This window comes from Notamacropus eugenii, chromosome 1 (genome assembly GCF_028372415.1).
Source record: "Notamacropus eugenii isolate mMacEug1 chromosome 1, mMacEug1.pri_v2, whole genome shotgun sequence".
NCBI lineage: Eukaryota > Metazoa > Chordata > Mammalia > Diprotodontia > Macropodidae > Notamacropus > Notamacropus eugenii.
In genome coordinates, this window is record NC_092872.1 from 362,431,368 (window position 1) to 362,457,655 (window position 26,288).

The following is a 26,288-nucleotide window of genomic DNA, read 5'->3' on the forward strand; positions in this document are numbered from 1 at the left end:
TACTATTGCAAAGTGCCATTCATTTGTACCTTCTCATCCTGTGAAAGTTTCCTTAATTTTATCCACAAGCCCTCCACTGAGTAGCTGTCCAAGGTACTAAACACTTTTCTCTGGTTCTTTTAATATTTCAAGGATGTCAATTCAGCATCCAAACTTTCTGGTTACCTGTTACACCTCATTCTTGACACATGACTGATAAACTTCTTTTCCTACCACACATACCCTTGATGACATCTTCTATGCCACTTATTTCATCCAAGTCATCATTGGAAATATCCTGACTCTTGTTTGTCACTTTATGTCTTTCCATTGCTCAGTAAAATGAAATTTAATAATGAAAATAGGGTGGGCTATTCAGGGAACATTGAAACAACTTCACCCTGTAAACCTCAAACTTCTATGTAAAAGTGAGCTATTTGTCTAATTATTCTATGAATTGTTATTTAATGAGTGTGAACTCAGTGTCCCATGACCTCATAGTCCTGTCTGTGATACTCATTCATGTCATAGATTCATAGATTTAGAGCTAGAAGAGATATCAGAGTCATCTAACCCAAACCCCTTCATTTTATAGATGAGGAAAGTTAGTCCCAGAGAGGTTAAGTGATTTAAATGTCTTATAGGTAAGTGTATTGAAAAGCTGAGATATTTTGCCTTATGATACCTCTTGTGTTGTGGTGTCATATTGCTTCTATTTTCATTTGTTATATTTTCATACATATTATGTCTTATTTTAACCATTTACACTACAATCTCCTTTCTGATTGGGACTATGTTTTATTTCATAATTTTCTTCTGTCTTGTTTATTCCTTCTGCACTATAGACATACACACATACATACATAAATATACATATGTATACATATATACACACATATGTATACACATATACAAATATAGTTACTTTCCAAGTGCAGAAAAAGATTTCTCCCTTTCATGTTCTTCAAGAATGAGATTTCTGGGAAGCTGACTGAAGGCTTCCTGGAGGTTATATTTTATTATCATGCTCAGAAGCATTGGTACAAGCAGAGTTCATTTTTGAGATTTTTTTGTTATGAGTCACAATACTGGAGAGGAGCTGTTCTGTATAATCTGATAGACAATAGAGGCTGCTGTAATATGGGGGCTGTATCTAATGAATTTCCTGCACAAGGATCCTATGCTAAAGTGGTCTGGCTGCCTTCCAGGGAGTCCATTTAAAACTTATTTTGAAAATGACCAGATGCCAACCCAGCTAATTGGTAACAGAACTCTCCAGTAGGTCCCTGAATAAGAAGAGATAACAATCTGCCTGGAGGCAGGGTGCTGACCTCCTTGATTTCTTGAGGTTTCCCCCACTGTTCAGAAGGAAATAGTCAACACACCATTATACTGAATTATCACAGCCCTGGTGTGCTTCTTCCAGATTAGGAGGTGTATGTTTGTGGGGGTAAATAGTGGTTTTAGATTGGCAAGCATGGATAGGTTTCAAAGGGTCTTTGAATTGAGGTGGGAAAACAATTCCATCTTCATTTTAATTGGCCTTTAACTGAAATTTAGTTCTTTCAATTATGAGGTTCTTTAAAAAAACATTATTCTGAAATGAGGTCAACAGACTTCACTAGATTGCCAAAAAGCTACATGACACAAACATGGCTAAGAACTCCTGCTCCAGACCAAAGGTACCAGGCAAACCCTCCAGATGGTTTTCAAAGGTTGAGACATGAAGACAAAAGACACATGAATTAGGGTGACAGATTGTTGATGAAGGCAGAAGAGGCTCCTCATTGTTATGATGAAGCTGTTGATGAAGAATTAAAACATGGAAATAATTCCAGCAAATGTGGTTAAAAGATAGATGTCTGCAGACCCTTAATTTGAAGGGAAACAGGGTAATAAGAATGAATATTTGTGGGTACATATTGTAGAAAAGGGGATCATTATGAAGGTTGTAGTCACAGCCCAGAAACTGTCATTTCACCATTTTTGTGCATTTTGAGAGCTCAGGAGGTAAAAAAGGACTCTAGATTATGAGATTATAGTCAAATAAATTATTGTTGCCCCCTCTATCAATGGTATCTGGTCCATTAGCAATGAGTAATTTGTCAAATCTGGTAGTGGGAACATAATACCCTCTTACTCTAATTCTGAGAATTGTGTGTAGAAAGACAGGGAGTCAGCTGTAGATTCAATGTAAATAAAAACTACTTGATATCTGAGTTAACAAAAAATGAAATGAGCTGCCACAAAGAGTTGTGAGTTCACCGTCATTTAATTTAGATGATCACTTATTGTGAATGATTAATAATATGAATAGGAAGTTAGCCTAGATGATCTCTGGTGTCCCTTCAAGTTCAAAGATTTCAGAGTGTTATGATTTAAAGATAGCCAGTGACTCTTTGGAATCAATCATCTGAAACTACAAAGAAAAACATGGCCACACATTTATACAAGAGTGGTATGAAGAATATATGCTTTAATATATTCCTTTGGGAAAAGAAAAAAAAGATCCCCTTAGAAACAGAGCTTATAAAATACGTAAGACGGACCAGTGATGGAATCTTATAAAACAGGGGGCAATTTACCCCATATATAGCACTGGTGGCAAAGTAGGAAGGATCAGGAGAGTATCCGAATGACTACAGTACCTCTATAAGTTCCAAGGGATCCATAGTGGACTCTGGCAGTCAACATTCTCTAACCAGAAGTGAAGAAACAGATCCATACATCTAAAAGACCCAAGGTGTGAGAGCTGAAGCATTTAGGGATCTATGATCCCATTTGAGGATTTACAATCCTATAAATAATTTTGTGTATCATGATAAAAATCTCAAAGTCTGAAAAAACTTAAGGTTCAGTTGGTGCATGAATCTCCTCAAGGAAGAACATCCTTGATATTTAACATGAATCACTTCCATGCTTTTGCAGAGGGTACTTGTAATGCTCTCCTTCTTCATCTTTGCTTCTTGGAATTCTTCACTCCCCTCCAGGCTCAGCTAAGGTCCTTACTTGGATCTTTCCTAATTTTCTCAGTTATTACAGTTTTTTCCTGAACCCATCCTCCAATTACTTCATACTTACTTGTCTGGGTACTTATGTTATAGCCTTCCAATTGAATGTGAGGGAAAGGACTTTCATTTTTGTTTTTCTTTCTCAAGTGTCTGTCACAGTGCTTACACACCATAAATACTTAATAAATGATTCTTTAATGGGAGTGAATATTCAGTGACAGGGAACTCGTTACCTATTCTAATGCATCCCATAGTATTGTTGGATATCTCTGATTATTAGAAAATCCTTCCTCATATTGAATTTAAATCTGCCTATTCAAGAATAATGAATTTGGAATCACTGAATTTGGGTTCAAATTCTGGTTCTGCTTACTACTTGTGTGAATTTAAACATACCAATTATTTTCCCTAAGCCTCAGTTTACTGCCTGGAAAATTATCAGGTTAGATTACAAGATTTCTAAGATGTTTTCTAGTTATAAGTCATAGGGTCCTGTGAAATGCCACTCACTTGCCCTATTCTGCCCTTTGGAGTTAAAGTTTATTAGCTGCTAATGGCATATCCAGTCTTAGTTTAGGCCAAGATCCAAAAACTATTTTCTAAATTACCTAAACTTAGGGCTGCATGGACCTAATGGTTTTGAAACCCCTTTTCTGATCACTTGGTAGCTTAGTCTTTTAAAAATGGAGGACTATTTGAACTAAGGATATACTTTCTCTGGCTAGAACAGGTCATGTTTTATCATCCAAAAGGTGACAGGCTGAACTAAAGGAACCATCTGACTCCTCATAGCCTAACCCTAACTCACTTTGTTTAAGTGTTCTGAAAATCATACCTCACTTCCTTTTCTCATTAATTGGACACTGATAATAATAATAGCACCTACTTCCCAGAATTATTGTGAGGATCAAATGAAATACATATAAAATTCTTTGCAAATCTTAAGGTTTCATATAAATGTCAGTTATATATAATTGTTACTATTATTATTAGTGTACAACTACCATTTTTATTTTATCTACTTGAGGAAATAGGGGGACTTAAATGTGAACCTGAAAATTGTGGAATCATATTTGGAATTGGATTTTGATATGTTTCCAAAATCCTAAGGATCCTTAATACTTAGCAGAGACTAAGAAGACAGGAGAAAACCATAATTAAGGGGGTGGTGTTGAATCACCAAATTATCCTCCAAAGGCTGTGAGCTATACAATGCTTCCTTCTCTCTTTCTCTCTCCTGATTTGCCTGATTTCCCTTTCTCCCACCCCGTTTGGACTCCAAGAGACCATCAGACCAATGGATGACCACTTAATGAAGATGCTACGAATTGGATCCATGCCTTGGGTGGGAGCTGAATTAGATGGACTCTTCAACTTCTTCTAGATCTAAGATTCTGTGATCCTGGAGAATGGGAAACCATGCCAATGACAAATGTTTACTGAACCCAGAGAGATTTTCCACAGTCTCAAGATACTATGTCTCCTGGGCATTAGTAACTTGCACCGTTTCTCTGGGTCTGCAAAGATCAAAAGGGCTTCTAGAAAGCGGGGACTATTTCACTTTTGATTTTTTTTGTCTTTGCACCCACAGTGCCTAGCATAGTACTTAGAGGAGACACTAAATAAATGTTTGGTGATAAATGATCCTTACAACAAAGTCTTCAGTGGTCAGGAAAGCCTTCCCTTATAGGAGTATAGAGGCCTGAAATAATCTTAAAAAACACAGTAAGTAAATATGACCCAACCACAAATCCAGGGAATAATCCACAGATATAGCTATATAAATCTTGTGCACAAACTGGCCTAGCAAATCTTCTTTCTTCATACAAAGATGATTTTTCTGGTGGTTAGAGTACAACGATATCATGAGCCATGCTTTGCAAACTTTCAGAGACCTCCACTTGAATATTAAGTCCTGGATGTCCAGCTGTAAAAAAAGAGATATAGCCAATTCTCTTTTGGAGTCAAACTGCAGGCACAGTCAGACTGATAATTCTGTTGTCATAGTTTCTCAGCAGCAATCCCTTAATGGTGTTGCTCAGAAAATTAGGCTTTTCCTTTCTCAGTCCTAAAAATCACTCATTCCCCTGGATGATGGCCTGGGCAATTTTAAGTTTTCTGTAATAACAATTGCCACCCCCAAGGGCAGAAGACTGTTTTAATTTTCTTAATCACAAACAGTACCCATACAGTAGACTTATAATAATGAGAGAAAGAACTCCAGGTTCCTGGAAAGAAGCTCCCCTCCCCTTCATTTTCTCTGGGCTCCCTAGAGGTGCTGCCTGTCTTGAGGCTGTTGGGGGCAACAGCATTACTATTGAAGGAAGAGAACTCTTTGATTTGAGCCTCAGTGGGAGAGATTCTGCCCTTAGCAATTCTTGACCTGTTCTTTCATCCAGGAATTGCCTTTAACTAGCACACTTTCCTCAGTTGGGAATAAAATGAGGCATGCAAAAGTATATTCAAGAGATATCAAATCATATAACGATCATTTCAAACTTTGAAATGTAGCCAGTGGGCTACAGTGTCTGTTCTTTTATGTGGAAGAGTTTTAAGTAACCCTGAATCAGTTTATCACGGACCAGTTCTCCTTTCTGAAAGAGGAACCAGGAAATGAAAACAATAGTGGCTGAGAAACCAGGAAACCTGGGTTCTATTCTCTGTGCTGTTGATTAGCTATGTGACCTTAGGCATTACTTGTATGAGCCTCAACTTTTTTAATCTGGAAAATGAAGGGTTTGGACCACATCAAATTTAAGGTAGTATCTGATTACAACAATCTCTAATTTTCAAAAGGAGATAGAAAACATCTTTATTCCTATCATAAAATACTAGTATTTGAGTACTTTATAACTTAGTTTTTTGGTGACAGATCTCATTTTCTAAGTACCTTCCTTCTCCACCCACAAAAAACCTCAGAAAATCCAGGTGGAAGGGGAAAAAAGCAGGAAAAATATACAAGTTAATCTATTTTCCCTAAATTTACAAATAAGCCTTGAGCCTCTAGAAGGCATAGCAATTGCCGATCAAAATCAAACTATGAATTTTCAAAGTACTATACTCATTTTTAGCACTATTCAAGTTTCTACCACCAGGCTTTGAAAGGACTACATAAAAACTGAAGGCTGGCCCTATTTGTCACCTTTCATTTCTAGACCTTTGTAAGAACTAAATGATGAGGCAAACAGCATCTTGGCATGGCATGGCCTAATTCTATCTACAAGGATAGGGAGAAGAAGCACGCATAGTTACTGGCTGTCCATGCCAGCAGGATTCTGTTTCACATGTGATCACCAGTACTCCTTCCATTTAGCAGGGTCAGGCCTCATGCTCACCAGCTGCTCAATCTTTGTTTTACTCAGAAGGTGAAGGCATAAACAACGCCTACCACCACAATGTTCCCAATGGTGGCTATTATGGCAATCCATAATAAGATGGCATCATTAGAAGAACGAGGTGGGTCTTCCAGTTGGTTTGGCCCCGAAGTGGCTGTGTGGACATTGGCAGATGAACTAAACAAGGAGTATTCGGTACTAAAGTCTTCATTTGGTGAATCCATAAAAGCCCCTCCCATAACAGGAATCTGTAGAAAAGGATGGGAAAGAGTTATGCAAAGTCTAAGCATTTTGAGCAAGTCACTTTGTCTTTGTATGGCTCAATTTTATCATCTTGAAAATGATGATGGTACTGGAACATGCGTTGGACTTGGAGTTAGGAGAGGTTTGGATTTGAATCCTACTCCTAGAACACACTTATTTGATATATGATCAAGGTCAAGTTCCTCAGTCTCTCTGAGCCTCAGTTTCCTTATTCTTAAAATAAAAATAATATATACAATATGCACTCCTAGTGCAGTTATGAGGCTCAAATAGCATAACTGAACTGCTTCGTACACCTTAAAGCACTCTAGCCAACCAATATTGGACTATGTACCTCTTAGGATTGCTATGACAAACTGCTTTGTGAACCAAAAATGCTGTGAAATATGAGTTACGATCCTTTTATTTAAATTTAAAGAGAACCTTTCCTTTATGAGACAGACATCTTACATCTACCCCATGAAATACATGCAAGTATTATTATACCCATTTTGTGGCAAAGGAAATCAAGGATCAGAGAGGTTGAGTAATGTTCCCAATGGCACACAGCTAGTGCTAAAGCACTGATTTTGGATCTTCCTCCTCTTCTCCCCTCTCCCCAAAATGTGAGTATTTCTACCTTTTTTCACTACCTTTAGCTCTCTCCTCACTCTTTTTATGCTTTCTACACTGACAATCTCATTAACTCTGACAATTCCAATGATCATCTTTATTTGGGTCACTCCTATATTTTGGTCATCAGTGCTGATCTTTCTCCAGACTCCAGCCACACACTTCTAACTACTCATGAGGGATTTCTACCTGGGTGTTCCATTACCAAAGCAAACTCAACCTGTCCCAAATTGAATTCATTTACTTCTCTCTCCATTCCCTGGCATTAAATAGGGAAGAGGGCATAAGAGCCCCTTAAATTATCTGAAGAGAGCAATTGTTTCTCCCAAGAATCTTTTCTTTACCAAGTTAAACATTCTTAATTCTTTACCTGATCCTCAAATGATAGGGCCATCAACCTGACTCTGTCTACATTCTGCTCCTTCATCTCAGTTCCTTGGTGAACCAACTCAACCTATACTATCCTCTCCTCTAAGAATCTCTCATTCTCTCACCCTATCACAGATCACACATTGCTGAATCTCAATCTTGGATTACTCCTACCATCTAACTCATTTCCTCTTATTTAAATGTTAATGAATGTAACTAGAGAAAACCCATACTAAGTGAGTCCACTACAAATTTTTGTTACATAATCTCAAATGCTCACTAACTTCAACAGGGAAATCCTTTTATACCTCCCTAATTACTTCAATATCCTATTCATCATAGTGACTATTATAAACCTTTTCATCCCTCCTCATGCCTCCCAAGACATTTCTTCCTTTCACCCCCTCAGCTAAAGTCCTCATTTCATAGGTCACCTAAAAATTGAGGCCATTTGCAAAAAGCTTCCTTTTCAGTCCTCCTCCTCATATCTCATCACTCAAACATTTCCCCATATTATCTCCTCTTTCACCTTTGCCTAAGACAATGATAGCACTTTTCCTTACCAAGACAAACTCCTCTACATGCATCCCTTGTCCAATTTCCTCATTTATTTTCTAGCAGCATTTATTTCTCTTACTGTCATCCCCACTCTCTTCCTAATCTTTACTCTTTTCTAATCTACCAGTTACCTTATGTGTTGCTTTCTCTATACTTGGCCTTCACTTGATTTAATAATATCCGTTAGCTGTCATCCTGTATCTCTCCTCTCTTCCTTGAGAAATTGTCTGTTCTAGATACTTCTACTTTCTCTCATCTCAATACTTCTCAATCCTTTGCAATCCACTTTCTCCCTTCATTATTCAACTGAAATTCTTTAATATTACCAGTGATCTCTTAATCAACACATCTGACCATCTTTTCTTAGCCCTTATGCTTTTCTATCTGCTTTATTTGATGCTCATGACCACCCTCTAATCCTGGAGAGCTAGTAAGTATCTCTACTTACTAGAGGAAGTAGTGGCAGCAGTAATAGCAGCAGCAGCAGGAGTAGAGGCTGCTTCTAGAGCTCTGGGCCCACAGATGGTGTGGGAATGAGCAGCTGATACAAAACTCCTGAACTGAGGAAGATGTCTTACTCACTCTAGACCCAGTGCTCTATTCACTTCAACACCTAGCTGCCCCTGAAAGGAGCAGAGGAGTCAGTAAATAGGAAGAGATTGATGAAGTTGGATCTAAGGTGGAGGATGGGCAAGACAAAGAAGGGAATCTGCTAGAGGTATAAGGGAACAAGATCAAGGACATGGGTAGAAGAGGTGGCTTTGGCAGGAAGAAGAGCCACTTCATTATCAGTATCAGGAGGAAAAGAGGAGAGAAAGATGTCAAGGGGTTTTAAGAGGAAGGGGAGAGAAGAGAAAACATGGTAAATGAATTCTTTCTAAAGTAAAAGGTTAGCCCCCCTCCCCCATATCTGAAAGAGAGGGAAGAGGAAGTGTGGGAGGCTGTAAAAAAAGAACATAAAGTTTAGAAGAGCTTCTATAGGGAATGGGATTGGGAATCAATTTGGAAGGAGCAAAAGAATTACTTTGTTGCATTGAAGGCTTAGTTAAGATTAGGTAATAAAGGGAGGGAGTGGAGACAAGAAGGCACAGTAAAAGCAGGGACTTCCCTGACCTCTCCCCCAAAGTCCTCCAAATACCTGTAAAATGATTCTAAACAAATTCTAGAGCAACAGAACCCACAAGAAGACAGAGTGAAACAAATCCCTAGCCCAAGACAACCTGGGAAGTTGACAAGAAGGGTCTTTCACACTAGGCAGAGAGTAGTCCAGAATGGGCCACAAAAGCACAGGCTGGCTGGAGCAGGCATCATGGGACTAAATCATTGGTGGTTGTGGCAGTTTCCATACTTCTCAACCCACAAACGCCAAAAAGGTCAGTGGGAAAACTCTGTAGGACCTGGGTGAGAAAGGAGCATACAGTCTGGCCAGGTACAGCCCCAGTCCCAGTGCTGTGTGGGTAGTGCCAGTGACCAGCAGTGGCAGCAGGAGCAGCAGCAACAGGGGTAGAGGCTACTTCTAGAGCTCTAGGCCCACAGATGATGTAGGAATGAGTGGCTGATACAAAATTTCTGAAGCCTGGGACAATACACTCACCCCAACTGGAAGCAGAGTTCTATCTTGACAAAAAGTTAGAAAGTCAAGTGTTTGGCTACAAAGATGAGCAAACATCATAAAAGAACTCAGAATATAGAATCTTACTTTAGTGAAAAGAAAGATCAGGGCATACAACCAGAGGAGGACAGCACAGTCAAAGATCTTACATCAAAAGCCTCCAAGAGGCTTGGAATTGGTTGCAGGCCATGGAGGAGCACAAAAAGGATTTTGAAAATCAAGTAAGAGAAGTAGAGGAAAAGTTAGGAAGAGAAATGAGAGTGGTACAAGAAAATTATGAAAATCAAGTCAATAGCTTGCTAAAGGAGATCCAAAAATATTGGTGAAAATAACACCTTAAAAAACTCAAGTGACAAAAAATACTCCAAAAAGTCAATGAGGAAAAGAATGCCTTAAAAAACAAAATTGGCCAAATGGAAAAGGAGATCCAAAAGCTCCCTGAAGAAAATAATGTCTTCAAAATTAGAATGGAGCAAATTGAAGCTAATGACTTTATGAGAAACCAAGAAATTATAAAACAGAACCAAAAGAATGAAAAAAATAGAAGACTATGAGAAATATCTCATTGGAAAAACAATTGAACTGGAAAATAGATCCAGGAGAGATAATTTAAAACTTATTGGACTACCTGAAAGCCATGATCAAGAAAAGGGCTTAGATATCACCTTTCAAGGAATTACTGAGGAAAAATGACCTCATATTCTAGAACCAGAGGATAAAATGGAAATGGAAAGAATCCTCCAATCATCTCTGAAAAGTGATCCTAAAAGAAAAACTCCTAGCCATATTGTAGCCAAATTCCAGAGTTTTCAGGTCAAGGAGAAAATATTGCAAGCAGCCAGAAAGAAACAATTTTATTGTCTTGGAAGAACAATTAGGATAACACAAGATCTAGCAGGTTCTACATTAAGGAATCAAAGGGCTTGGAATATGATATTCCAGAGGTCAGAGGAACTAGGATTAAAACCAAGAATCACCTATCCAGCAAAACTGAGTACTTCAGAGGAAAAATTAAAGTCCTCAATTAAATAGAGGACTTTCAAGCATTCTTGCTGAAAACATCAGAGCTGAATAGAACATCTGACTTTCAAATACAAGAATCAAGAGAAGTATGAAAAGGTAAACAGGAAAGAGAAATAAGAAACTTATTAAAGTTGAACTGATTACATTGCTACATGGAAAGATGATATTTGTAACTCATGATACCTTTCTCACTATTAGGGTAGTTGAAGCAGATAGATAGATAGATAGATAGATAGATAGATAGATAGATAGATAGATAGATAGATAGATAGATAGACAGACAGACAGACAGACAGACAGACAGATAAGTAGGTAGATAGATAGACGGCATAGGGTGAATTGAATATGAAAGCATGATATCTAAAACAATAAAATTAATGGATGAGACAGGAATATGTTGGGAGGAAAAAGGGAGAGATAGACTGGGGTGAATTATCTCACATAAAAGAGGCAAGAAAAAGGTTTTACAATGGAGAGGAAGAGGGGGCATGTGAGAAAGAATAAGTGAACCTTACTCTCATCTGATTTGATTTAAGGAGGAAATAGTATGCACACTCAATTGGGTATCTTATCCTACAGGAAAGTAGGGGGTAAGGGATAAGGGGGGGGGGGAGATTGAGAGAGGGGGTAACCAGAAGCAAACACTTTAGAAAAGGGACAGGTTTAAAGTAGAAAATAGAAAAATTGGGGGGCAGGATAGGATGGAGGGAAATTTAGTTACTTTCACGACATGACTATCATGGAGGTGTTTTGCATAACTACACATGTATAACCTATATTGAATTGCTTGCCTTCTCAATGGGGGTGGGTGGGGAGGGAAGAAGGGAGAGGATTTGGAACTCAAAGTTTTAAAAACAAATGTTAAAAAACTGTTTTTACATGCAAGGGGGAAATAAGATATGCTGGCAATGGGATATAGAAATCTATCTTGCCCTTCAAGAAAGTAAATGGGAAGGGGATAAGAAAGGAGGATGATAAAAGGGAGGATAGACTGGGGGATGGGGTAATCAGAATGCATGCCATCTCAGGGTGGGGGGAGGGGGAAGATAGAGAGAATATCTGGAACTCAAAATCTTGTGGAAAGTTATGTTGAAAACTAAAAATAAATTTAAATCTTAAACAGACAAACAAAAAAAAGATTAGGTAATAAATTTGTAGTGTACTCCATCAGTTTGGTTGTATGACTTTCTCTAGCTCTATTCAACAACTCTTGAGGGGAGATGTATAATAGAAGTGAAATTTTGTTGGGATTTAGCAAAAGATGTGTGATGGTGATAGGGCAAAGTGGGAGGGGATTGGGCAATAGAAGATAGCATGATGTTGAACTGGTTAGCTATAGAGTTGAGACTGGGTAGAGGAGGATGTGAAATTAGTGTAGGAACTATGGCCTGAGAAAATATAGAAAATGTGGAGGGATTGGAACTGTTTTTCTATCAGTCATTCATTGCGTTCTGCCATTTTCACAATTTTTCCACTTAACAAAAGGTCTGACTCAGAAATTCCTTGCCAGCATTGAGTTAATAAACATATCTCTGAAAGCTGCCTAAGAATATATTTACACTTATTTAAGTGGACAGTTGAATCCAACGTGAGACACAAGACAATTTGACCTTTGGTTCAGTGTTCCTTGTCACAATAAATCCAATGTTTAATGGTTAAGATAGTCACATCACCTCATGATTAAGATTAATCCGCATCACAAACTCATAGAAAAATAAGTACAAATCACAGAATTCTCAAGCTGGAAAGTAACCTAATATAATCAATACTCTGTTTGAGAAGCTGTGTGTTATAATGGAAAAATGGACTCAGAACTGGTAAATCTGTATTTAAATTCCCTCTCTTTCATTTAGATAGCTATGTGACATTAAGTACATCACTTAACTTTTCTTGGCCTCAGTTTCTTCCTTTGTAAAATGAAGAAGTTGGGTTAGTTTGTAGAACTTATTTACATCACAGAACTCTGGTCCTGTGACCCGCCAAGTAATGACCCCAAAAGATTTGAGTAATATTCCTCCCACAGCACTCCAGAATTCCACTTGAGGGCTTGTCATGGGGAATAACTTCATTCCTGGGAAATCATTGTTTGTAATTCACCTTTCCCCCTCCCTTCTCATTATGGTTTATGTATATAATCTCTGTCTTTCCTTCAGCAAGGTGGAACTCTGATCAGAAGAATTCCTGATTTGCACATCTGTACCTCACAATGAAACTAATTAATTAATTGGCTACCTGATTACTGACATTTTATCTCTAGTCTGCTATTTCATGATTTTCAGGTTAGAGACTGGCTCAGTAAAATCCTGTTAACAACATTTAAATGTTTCTCTGTCCCTTACTCCAAACTTTTCCTTTGTAGACCAAGACAACACATGTAATTCTCTTTTACGAACTTGAAGACTGACATCATATCTCCCTAAATTTTACCTTACTACTTCCTTTAGTCAGTTATTTATGGCATGTTCTCCAGACCTCTCACCATTATAGTTACTCTCTTCTAAACATATTCCAGTTTCCTAAATGTGGTGCCCAGAACTTATGTGGCCTACAAAAGGCAACATACAGTAAAGCTATTGTGGAAAGACAGGTTGGGGCCAGGTTGTAGAAGGCTTTAAGTGGCAAATAGAGATTCTAGCATTAATAGAGAGACATTAGGGTTAATTGAGTAGCTTAGACACATGGTCAGATGTGGACTTTATCACTTTTTTAATCACTTTGACAGGTGTGTGGAAAATGAATTAGAGAGAGAAGAAAGCTGGGCTTAGGAGAGTATTGAATTTTCCAGGAGATAGGTGATGAGAACCTGAACTAGGGTGTTTGTGTGAATAGGGAGAAGCAGACAGATGTGGTAGATTTGGGGAAGATCAAATTGGCAGAATTTGGAAACTGCTTGAGTATGTGAGAATTGAGAATGACACATAGTTATAAAACTGGGAGACTAGGAGGATCTGTCATTTATAGAAATCACAGACATTTAGAAGAGGATTGGATTTAAGGGACAAGACAAGGAAATGAGATTGATGTAGCTAGCAAGTTTTCCATGGCTGATCATCCAGTGCAACTCACTCTGTGCCACTCAGAACAAAAAAGGAGGGAGGGAGGGAATACTATCAGTAACAGATTACTACTCTGGAAAGTGATAGCCCAGATCCCCTCATTTGAAAGATGAAAATCTGAGGGCCAATGAGAAGTGACTTGCTCAAGGTTTTACAGGTGATTGTCAAAGACTACATTTGAATCCAAGTCCTTTGACTTCTAATATTGTACTTTTTGCATTTGATTTTTAGAGTGACTCAAGACAGGAAAGAAATTGCCTCCAAACAGACAGTATATTATCAGGGAACAGAAGGAATCTTTAATCAGATGGGCATATTTTATTTCTTAGTGCCATTTTGGAAACTTCTAAAACATGTGAACCAACATACAAGAAATATTCAAATGGATAAAATAATGGAAAAAAGCATTGGATTTAGGGTCAGAAGACCTGCCTCTGCCGCTCAGTAGTTGTTTGACTTTGGATAAGTCATTTCACCTCTCTAGTCCCTAATTTTCTTATCTATTCCATAGGACATTATGAGGATTGAATGAGTTAGCGTATGCAAAGTGCTATGTAATAGCAAAGTGCAACATTCTTTTGAAAAACTTATAATCAATAACATTAATTATTTGATCACTTAGAGGTAGAAGAACTGGGTTAAAACATTGAATACCACTTAAAATGCAAGATATTAGCTATTATAATCATTATCATTTAACTCTCAACATGATTAAGGGAAAATCATTTACTCTCCTCTAAGCTTCGGCTTCCTCAACTATAGAATGCTTCTGTCATCTGAATATAGACATCAAAACTTTAAATTCTAAGTTACCAAGCACAACTGGAGAAGGAACAAAACTTCCAGTTTTGAAAAGGATGTTTAACAGAAAGTTTCATAAGACACAGTAAAATAAAACAATACATAATATTTTTAAAAATAATATGCTCACATTTTTATTATACTTAAAGGTTTATGAAGTATTTTCCTCATAATAAGGGGAGGTACTATTAATCCATTTTATATATGAAGGAACTGAGAATCAAAATGCTTATGATTTTATGTGTAAACATATGTATACATACATGTATATATACATACATACATATATATACATAATAGATAGATAGTAATTGGCATCATCAGAATTTAAATCTAGATCTCCTGACTCTGTGCTCTTTCATAGTGTTTCAGAGTAGACCCCAGAGACCATCTATTCCAACTAGTACTCAATTCATGAATCCTGTTTACAATGTGCACAAGTAGTATTCCTCTACTTAAAGGCCTCCAGAGATGGGAACTCACTACTCCCAAGTCACTCCTATCTTGGGCAAACATTTTCAGGAAAATGTCATTTTCAGGGAAGGGAAGTCAATATGGGAAAAGGTTCAGCAGGGAAAACCAAATTATTTCACATCCAGAATGACACTTAGGGATTGAATATTGGAGTTGGAAGGCACCTCAGCATTTATGCACTTCAGACTATTCTCAGAAGGAATCCTCACTATGAGGTATAAGATAAATATCCAACCACTACTTTAAAACTTCTAATGACGGAGCCATCACTGCCTCCTAAGACATCCATTATGCATCCACAAATCTCAGTTACTAGGAAGTTTTTCATATCATCATGCCTAAATTTGTCTTTTTCAACTTTTCCTGTTTTGGTTCCCTGGGGCCAAACAGAACATATCTAATTCCCCTTTACATGGTAACCCTTTAAATATGAGTATGTCCTCTGCGAGTCATCTCACCTTTCATAAAACACCCCCAGTTCCTTTGACCAATTTTCACACACCATGGTCTCAAGGCCCTTTACTATTCTGGTTGCCTTCCTCTGAACAACCTCTAGTATATTGCTACCCTTAAACTGTAACACCCATGGCACCCATGCAATTCTATAATTGAGGTCTGATAAGGGAAGAGTACAGAGGGCCTATCAACTTATTCTTTGACTCTATATCTCTATCAATGTAGTGCAAGGTTCCATTAGGTTTGTTTTCTGGCTGTCACTTCACATTGTTGACTCTTAATTTTAGTTTGTGGAGCCCTAAAACTCAAGTCTTTTTTTCAGACAAACTGCTGCTAACTATACATTATCCATCTTGTACTTATAAAACTGATTTCCCCACATCTCACTCAAAAAATTAAAGTCATCTTCAAGTGATGTAGATAGGACATATTGCATTCAATTGTGGATGTCACCTGTTAGGAAGGAAAGTGATAAACTAGAAAGCATTCAGGGCACAGGTAAACAGGAAGTAGAAGGGCATCACAATTGTGCCAATTGAAGATCTGTTGAAGGAACTGAGGATATTTAGCCTGGTAAAGAGGAGTACTAGGCAGGAACATGATAGCCATCTTCAAGTACTTGAAGGATTGTCATGTAAAAGAGGGGTTATACTTGTTCTACCTGGCTCTAAAGGGAAGAACTTGGAGAGTTGGATAGAAGGTATAGAAAAACAAGTTTGACCCTGGTGACACAGAAGACTTCCTCACAATTAACGCCATCCAAAAGGGAAACTGTCTGCTTCAAGAAATGTGAAGTTCACCCTTTAAGCAGAACCTGGGTAATCATTTAATGGCAGGGTTGTAAAAGGGATTTTTGATCAGATAAGGACTAGACTAAGGACTGTATTAGATGGATAGGTAGATAGGTAGATGATAGATAGATAGATAGATAGATAGATAGATAGATGAATAGATAAATAGGTAGATAGAGCAAGCAAGTATTTAATAAACACTCAAGTGCTAGGCACCATGCTAAGGATAAAATATAAATAAAAGCAAGATAGTCTCTGCCCACAAGGAGCTTACATTCTAATGGGAGAAGACACTGTATAAAGGAGTACTGTAAGGGGGGAAGTGGGACATAAGAGCATGGTGAGGGAACAGGAAGTAATGTGGAGTACTAGGCTCTGGTAAGACAAGGCAAAAATTATCCCTCACTTATCAGAGCCAGGAGACCCAAGGATAGAGTCCAAAATTCTGATGGGAGGGAAATGAGGATGGATATGATATCTGGAGACAGTATGGTGAGGAGATGACCAAGAAGACTAAATGACCTCCACAATTCCTTTGAAATTCTGAGATTCTATTAGTCTGTGAGACACAATAGACTATATACTTAAACTTGCCCATTTGTAGATAAGCCCTTCTAAAGTGAGCACTTCAGGCTGAACAGAATGACAAAATCTCTCCTTATTAGAAACTTGTTTTTCTGTCTTTCTTTGTTATTCAAATTCATGGAAGAACACTGTCTTTAAAGTAAGAAGACTTTAGTTAGAGTACTGTCTCTGCCACTTATCAAATATGAAATCTTTGGTAAGTCACTTTATCTCAAGAAGCCTTGGTTTCCTTTCATTTAAAGTAGGAATGTTGTAACGTGGTACCAGTACACATCTTACAAGTGTTTTTACATATATATATATATATGTATATATGTATATATGTGTGTGTGTGTGTATGTGTAAAATACTTTTACAAACTGTAATCATAAAGTGCTATTTAAATATCAGCTATAATTAATATAGTATATATATTAAGGTAGTACAAGACATTCATATAGCATTTTAGGAATGCTGTTGTATATATTTTCTCATTGGGTCCCCAGAACACCTTGTGAAATGAGTAGTGTAAGCATTCTTATTTATCGCTAACAAGAAAGACTAATAAAACATACACGTACATATCTATCTACATCTATATTCACCTCATAAGTACCTTCATTAAATAAGCAAATCCTTTGGAGTACAGCACTGTGTATGATTATTTTTTAATGGGTTCATTGTTAATAATGACACTGGAGTGGGTTGCTATTTCTTTCTCCAACTTATTTTACAGATAGGGAAACTGAAGCAAATAGGTTTGAGTGACTTGCCCAGGGTCACACAGCTAGTAAGTGTCTGATGCCAGATTTCAACTGAGATCTTCTTGACTCCATGCCCACCACTCCAACCACTGTGCCACCTGGAAGCCCACATAGACAGAGACAGAGATATACATAATGCATGCATACATGCATAGACAGACATATAGATAATAAATAGACATAAATAGCTGCATAAATAGATGGATGATATATAGAATATGTGAGTGAATGACTATCAAGTGAGACTTGATGGTCACTAGGGTCCAAAAATAATTTATTAAATTCAACTATGGGCCAAATGCTAGGGATACCAACATAAAATGAAATATCATCCTTGCCCTCAAGGGGCTTTTATTCTATGGGGAGCATATAACATATAAATAGATAAGTGTATTCCTGCTAATCAGGGGAGAGAGAGGATCGGAAATGCTTAAAATCAAGCTAACAAGGATTTATTAAGCGTGGGCAGATAGGTGACAAAATGAATAGAGTGCAGGGTTTGAAGTCAGGAAGGCACATCTTTCTGAGTTTAAATATGGTTTCAGGCACTTACTAGCTATTTGACCCTGGGCACATCACTTAATTCTATTTGCCTTAGTTTCCTCATCTGTAAAAAGAGCTAGAGAAGGAAACAGCAAACCACTCCAGTATCTTTGCCAAGAAAATCTCAAAAGGGGTTGGGAAGAGTAAGATGCAATTGAAACTACTGAACAACAAGAGCAATATGTCAGGGGTGAGGACATGGGGAAAAAAAGCAGTCCTTGTTCTCAAAGAACAGTCTAATGAAGAAAACAGCATGCTAACTATTCACAAACAAGATATAGACGAGATATATTGGAGACAATCAACAGATGGAAGGCTCTAGCATTAAGGGGGATAGGGAAACCCCATAGAAGATGGCAACCTAACTTGAGCTGTGAAGGAAAACAGAGATTCTAAGGGTTGAAGGTGAGTCAGGAATGCACTCAAGGCTCATAGAATGGTGAGCAAAGGCAAGGAGGCAAGAGATGGAAAGTTGAGCATAGGGCAGAGCAAGTGGACCAGTTTGGCTGGTACGTATCTTTCATGAAGGGGAACAATATGGAATAAGTCTGGAAAGGCAAAGCATCCTAGGGCCAGATAGGAAGGGTTTAAATACCAAGCTGAGAAGTTTGCATTTTATGCTAGTGACAATTGTGTTCATCCTTCATTTTTGAAGATCATCAGATAAATGATAAAATGACTTGCACTTGACTTTGTTTTGAGTGAGGAAGGGCTGTGTAAGGTCACCTGTCTCACTTTCTCCTCCAGTGCTATCTGGGTCCAGTGGCCAGATATTCATCAGGATGACTGGAGATGGCCCAGGATGCAATGGGAGACCTTGGACTTTTTAGGCTAGACCTTTTGATGTACTCACTTTGAGAGAAGTAATACCCATTGAGTGAATAGGCCTCTTTAAGAAATAGTCAAGGAATGCTCCTTTTCATGAACAAAAGAAAATAACTAAATTAAACTGTGAGGGAAAGAGAAACTCTTTCCACTGATAATTACTCTAAGCTTATGAAGTGGAGCTTGGGTAGGGACCTATTGTTGTCTAACCTATGGACTTCAGAGTGCACTGGGCTTAAGGTCTCAAGAATGAGAGGGAAGGAAAGAAGGAAGGAAGAATGGAAGGAGGGAGGGAGGAAAGGAAGGAAGGAGGGATAAGCAGTCACTGAAGGATCTTAAGCAATAGGCTGATATCCTATGTTCTATGATTCTCACCTCCCTTCAGACTCAGTAGAATATAAACTCTTTGAGAGCAGGGACAATTTAATCATTATATTTTTATCCCCAGCACTTACCACAATTCCTCATATGTGGTATATAAGCTTAATAAATCCATTCTCACTTTGAGTGAGATATACCCATTCAATGAATAGGCTTCTTTAAGTAGTTACTCAAGGGATGACCCCTTAAATAAAAAAAAAAATCAAACTGGGAGGGGAAGACCCTCAGGATTCCTGGGTAAAAGAGAAACAGTTACTATTTAGTATTTAATCCCTAGGGCTAGGTGAAGACCTTATTATCTAAGGTGGAACTGAGGACAGAGGGTTGCTCTATTAGGCACTTAAATGGATCCACAAGCATTTCTAGATATTTTGTGAAGACCAAGAAGTCTGAAGGACCTTTTCAGAACTGAAGGATATAAAAAAAATATACAGGCTCAACTCAGCATCAGAAACTAGGCCAAGAAGAACTAGTATTTGGATATCAGGACCCGGATTCAAATCCTGAATCTCCTACTTGTATAACCTTAGAAAAGTCATTGAACCTCATAGTGCCTCACCCTCCTCAATGCTTCACTTTCACCTGTAAAGGGATCTCTAATTTCCTAGTTTAACATTTTGGGGTTCTCCTTCTATCTATGGTTGATACTACCTAGGCTTCTTTGTTGGTTTTTTAGACTCCTTTGAATTCATTATAATACCCTTACCTGCTCATCCACCCAACATTCCTGTTTCTGTTAATAGGACTTCCCTTGTCTCCATCACTAAATCTTGGAATGTGGCCAACTGTGACTCATTCTTATCTCTTTATGTACAATCAGGTAGCAAATTCTTTGAGTTCTACTTCTATAAACTCTTTCATCACCACCTCCTCTCTATTTATAATTTCATCCTTTGTTATCATTTATCATCTAGACAATTCTAACAATCTTCTAATTGGACTCCATCTCATCCAGGGCTCTTAGCCTGGGGTTTGTGAACTTTTTATTAATACTTTGATAAATGTATTTCAATAAATTAGTTTCCTTTCTAATCCTATGTGTTTTGTTTTGTGCATTTAAAAACATTATGCTGGGAAGGGCTCCATAAGCTTCACTAGATTGCCAAAGGACTCCATGACATACAAAAAGATTTAGAATCCTTAAATGAATGAATCCTTAGAGTCATTCAAAGGTCACTTCAAATGCTGCCTTCTATCAGAAACTTCCACTGATTTCCCTGGTTGCTGGTGTTCTCCTGCTATTATGCTACATATTATTTTGTTTTTACTTTTCCATGTACTCTAGTTCTCCTCCAAATTAAGATTTCCCTTTTTGTCTTTGTATTTCCAGGGCCTAGTACAGTGCCTGTCAAATAGAAGTCATTAGTGAATATTTGTTGAACGAATCTAGAATCTTCTTTCTGTAATCCTGCCCATTAAAATCCTTCTCTTTCTTCAAGTGACATCTCCTCTAGGAAGTCTTTGATGATTACCTCATATGAAGTTGAATCATTCTCTTAACAATTTTTATAGCTCTTATAATCGACTTCTTAGAACCACAGAATCTCAGAGCTGAAAGGAGCTTTGGAGGCCTTCTAGGACCACCCATCCAAGAACAAGAATTTCCTCCTGTAATATACCTGACAAGTGAGCATGAGGGTGACAGTGAACTCATTACATTCCAAGGAAGACCATTCTACTTTGAGAAAACTCTAATTGTTAGGAAGTTTTCTTTCTTTCAAGCCTAAATTAGTCTTGTAAAATTTTCGCCCATTGATTCTAGTACTCCACCCCAATCGTATTCTAATTCTGTGCCACACTAAAGTGTGCACATGTCATCTCCCCTATCTAGAAGTATAGAAGCTCATCATGGACAGAGATGGTCACTTTCCATCTTTGGGTCCCCAGTACTGAGCCCAGGGCCTTGCATATGTAGGCACTTAATACATGCATATTGAACTGAAATAGCTTTCTTTTTTTTTAAAAAATTAATTTATTTTAAATATAGGACATTCAGTTCCACAAACCTTTGAGTTTTAAATTTTCTCCTTCAAACTATTCTCCCCTACCCCAAGATGGCATGCTTTATAATACAATTTGAGATCTGGTAGGGTTAGACCATTTTCCTTAGCATTTCTTTTCATTAGTTCCCTTGATATTCTGGATGTTTTGTTCTTCCAGGTGAATTTTTGTATTATTTTTTCTAGCTCTAGATATAAATATCTGGTAGTTTGATTGGTATAGCACTGAAAAAGTTAATTAATTTAGGCAGAATTGTCATTTTATTATACTAGCTTGGCCTACCCACGAACAACTGATTCTTTTCCACTTACTTAGATGTGAATTTGTTTGTGCAAAAAGTGTTTTGTAATTGTGTTCATATAGTCTCTAGGTTTGTTTTGGCAGGTAGACTCCCAGATGTTTTATAGTGTCTACCATAGGTTTAAATGGGATTTCTCTTTCTATCTCTTGCTGTTGGGCTTTATTAGTAATATACAGAAATGCAGATGATCTGTGTGGGTTTATGTTGTAACCTGCAACTTTGCCAAAATTTTTTATTGTTTCAAGTAGTTTTTTACTTGATTCTCTGGGATTCTCTAAGTAAATCATCATATCATCTGCAAAGAGAGATAGCTTAGTTTCTTCTTTGCCTTCAATTTCTTTTTCTTCTCTTATTGGTAAAGCTAACATTACTAGTACCATATTGAATAACAGTGGTGATAATGGACATCCTTGTCTCACCCTGATCTTATTGGAAATACATCTAGTTTATCCTCATTGCATATAATGCTCCCTGATGGTTTTAGGTAGATACTGCTTATTATTTTTATGGAAAGTTCCATTTATTCCTATGCTCTCCAGTGTTTTCAATAGGAATGGGTGTTGTATTTTGTCAAAAGCTTTTTCTGCATCTACTGAGATAATCATGTGGTTTCTGTTAGTTTTGTTGTTGATATAATGAATATAATGCTGATAGTTTTCCTAATACTGAACCAGCATTGCATTCCTGGTATAAATTCTACCTGATCATAATGTATTATTTCCGTGATAAGTTGATGTATTCTTTTTGCTAATATCTTATTCAAAATTTTTGCATCTACATCCATTAGATAAGTTGGTCTATAATTTTCTTTCTCTGTTTTGGCTCTTCCTGGTTTTGGTATCAAAACCATATTTGTATCATAAAAAGAATTTGGTAGGACTCCTTCACCAATTTTCCCAAGTAGTTTACATAGTATTGGAATTAACTGTTCTTTAAATGTTTGCTAGAATTCACTTTGAAATCCATTTGACCATGGAGATATTTTCCTAGGGAATTCATTGCTTGCCTGTTCAATTTCTTTTTCCGAGATGGGATTATTTAAGTATTCAACTTCCTCTTCTGTTAATCTGGATAATTTATATTTCTAAAAATACTCATCCATCTCATTTAGATCGCCAAATTTATGGGTATACAATTGGGCAAAGTAATTTCTAATTATATTTTAATTTCCTCCACTTTGGAGGTGAGTTCACTCTTTTCATTTTGGATACTGGTTATTTGGTTTTCTTCTTTATTTTTTTAAAATCAAATTGACCAAAGGTTTATCAATTTTATTGTTTTTTTCATAAAACCAACTCTTAGTTTTGTTTATTAGTTCAATAGTTTACTCAATTTCAGTTTTATTAACCTCTCCTTTGATTTTCAGTATTTCTAATTTGGTATTTACTTGAGGATTTTCAATTCGTTCTTTTTCTAACTTTTTCAATTGCATGCCCAATTCACTGATCTCTTTCTCTATTTTATTCATGTAGGCATTCAAAGATATAAAACTTCCCCTAAGAACTGCTTTTGCAGTATCCCATAAGATTTGGTAGGTTGCCTCATTATTGTCATTCTCTTGAATAAAGTTTTTGATTGTTTCTATGGTTTGTTGTTTAACCCATTCATTCTGTAGGGTTAGATTATTTAGTTTCCAATTAATTTTTGCTTTATCTTTCCATGGCTTTTGATTACATATAATTTTTATTACATTATCATCTGAGAAGGATGCATTGACTATCTCTGTCTTTCTGCACTGTACTGTGAGAATTTTATGGCTTAGTACATGGTCAATTTTTGCATATGTGCCATGCACCACTGAGAAAAAGGTATATTCTTTTCTATCCCCATTCAGTTTTCTCCAGAGATCTACCATAGCTTTCTTATCCAGAGTTTTATTCACCTCCTTCACCTCTTTCTTGTTTATTTTGAGGTAAGATTTATCAAGTTCAGAGAGGAGGATGTTGAGGTCTCCCACTAGTATAGTTTGGCTGTCTATTTCTTCCTGTAAATCCCTTAACTCTTCTCTAAGAATTTGGATGCTATACCACTTGGAGCATATATGTTTAGTAATGATATTGCTTTATTGTCTATAGTGCCTTTTAGCAGAATATAGTTTCTTTTCTTGTCTTTTTTTGATTAGATCTATTTCTGCTTTTGCTTTGTCTGAGATTAGGATTGCTACCCCTGCTTTTTTTTACATCAGATGAAGCACAATATATTCTGCTCCAACTTTTTACCTTTATCCTGTGTGTATGCTCCCATTTCAAATGTGTTTCTTGTAAACAACATATTGTTGAATTATGTTTTTTGATCCATTCTGCTATTCATCTCTGTTTTATGGGAGAGTTCATCCCATTCACATTCACAGCTATGATTACTATCTGTGCCTTTCTCTCCATTCCTTTTCCCCCCATTTATGCTTTTAGTACTCCCTTCTCACTTCCCCTCCACAATAGAGTTATAATTTTTGACCACCAACTCCCACAGTCTTCCTTCCCTTCCTTCAGCCCCCTCCCTTTTACTTCCCTTTTCCCTTACTACTTCTTCCCTCCCTTTTAGCCTCCCCTTCCTTTTCTTCCCCTTTCCCCTTCTACTGCCTAGAGAACTAGTTACATTTCTTTTATTGAAATTTATTTATTCATTTATTTTAAGTTTTGAACATTTATTTCCACCAAATTTTGAGTTCCAAATTTTCTGCCCATCTCTCCCCTCCCCTACCAAAATGCCATTCTTTATGATTGTCCCTTCCACCAATGTGCTCTCTCTTCTAACACCCCTCCCTTTCCTTATCCCCATCTTCTCTCTTGTCCTGTAGGGAAAGATAAATTTCTATACACCATTACCTGTATTTCTTATTTCCTAGTTGCATGCAAAAACAATTTTCAACATTTGTTCCTAAAACTTTGAGTTCCAACTTCTCTTCCTTCCTCCCTCCCCACCCATCCCCATTGAGAAGGCAAGCAATTCAATATGTGCTATATATGTATAGTTTTGCAAATGACTTCCATAATAGTCATGTTGTGTAAGACTAACTATACTTCCTTCCATCCTGTCCTGCCCCCCATTTCTTTTATTCTCTCTTTTGACCTTGTTCCTCCCCAAGAGTGTTTGCTTCTAATAGCTCCCTCCTCCCATTTGCCCTTCCTTCCATCATCCCCCTGACCCTGCTTATCCCCTTCTCCCCTACTTTCCTGTAGTGTAAGATAGATTTTCATACCAAATTGAGTGTGCATGTTATTCCTTCCTTGAGCCAAATGTGATGAGAGTAAGCTTCACTTTTTCCCTCTCACCTCTCTCCTTTTCCCCCTCATTGGAAAAGCTTTTTCTTTCCTCTTCCATGAGAGATAATTTGCCCCATTCCATTTCTCCTTTTCACTTCCCAATGTATTCTTCTCTCGCCCTTCAATTTTATTTTTTTAGATATGATCCCTCCCTATTCAACTCACCCTGTGCTCTCTGTCTCTCTCCGTCTCCCTCCCTCCCTCCCTCTCTGTCTCTCTTTGTTTCTCTCTGTCTCTCTCTGTCTCTGTCTCTGTCTCTCTCTCTCTCTCTCTGTCTCTCTCTCTCTCTCTCTCTCTCTCTGCATGTGTGTATAATCCCTCCAACTATCCAGATACTGAGAAAAGTTTCAAGAGTTACAAATATTATCTTTCTATGTAGGAATATAAACAGTTCAACTTTAGTAAGTCCCTTGTAATTTCTCTTTCTTGTTTATCTTTTCATGCTTCTCTTGATTCTTGTGTTTGAAAGTCAAATTTTCTTTTATTTTCAGCTCTGGTCTTTCATCAATAATGCTTGAAAGTCCTCTATTTCATTGGCTGACCATTTTTTCCCCTGAAGTATTACACTCAGCTTTGCTGGGTAGGTGCTTCTTGGTTTAAATCCTAGTTCCTTTGACTTCTGGAATATCATATTCCAAGCCCTTCTATCCCTTAATGTAGAAGATGCCAGATCTTGTGTTATCCTGATTGTATTCCCACAATATTCAAGTTGTTTCTTCCTAGCTGCTTCCAGTATTTTCTCCTTGACATGGGAACTCTGGAATTTGTGTACAATATTCCTAGGAGTTTCCCTTTTTGGATCTCTTTCAGAAGGTGATATTTCTAAGGCCCTTTCAAGCTCTAAAACCAATCACTTTAGGCAATTAGGTGGTGCTGTGGATACAGTGTCAGGTCTGGAGTGAGTAAATCTTGAGTTCAAATGTGGCCTCACAGACATCCTAACTGTGTGACCCTGAACAAGTCACTTGCCATCTGTTTGGTTGAGTTTCCCAATCTGTAAAATGGGGATAATAATATCACTTACTTACAGTATTGTTGTGAGGATCAAATGAAAAAATAATTATCAAGCCCTTAACATAATCACAATAATCAAGCCTAGACATAGTAATTCCTGTATAAATGATAGCTATTATGTCTTTATTATTGGTCAAACTCCAACAAGGACCCCTCCAGTATTGTTCTGTTGATTGATGGCATCCTGTCCAAGTCACTTTATAATAATTATAGCACATATTTCAGGTCATTTTCCAGTTTACAAGCCACTTTCCTCACAACAACTCTTGAAAGCAGATGAAAGAAAGTATC

General features: G+C 37.4%; 1 protein-coding gene across 1 annotated transcript in view; it reads right to left on the minus strand.

The window, feature by feature from the left end:
• Window positions 1–5,686: 5,686 nt before the first annotated feature.
• Window positions 5,687–26,288, minus strand: part of C1H14orf132 (chromosome 1 C14orf132 homolog) — a 49,606-nt gene continuing 29,004 nt past the window's right edge. Inside the window, exon 2 of the mRNA XM_072630314.1 lies at window positions 5,687–6,573. Within this exon, the coding sequence (XP_072486415.1) occupies window positions 6,349–6,573 (225 nt within the window). The 3' untranslated portion in view covers window positions 5,687–6,348. The remainder of the gene's footprint in view (window positions 6,574–26,288) is intronic.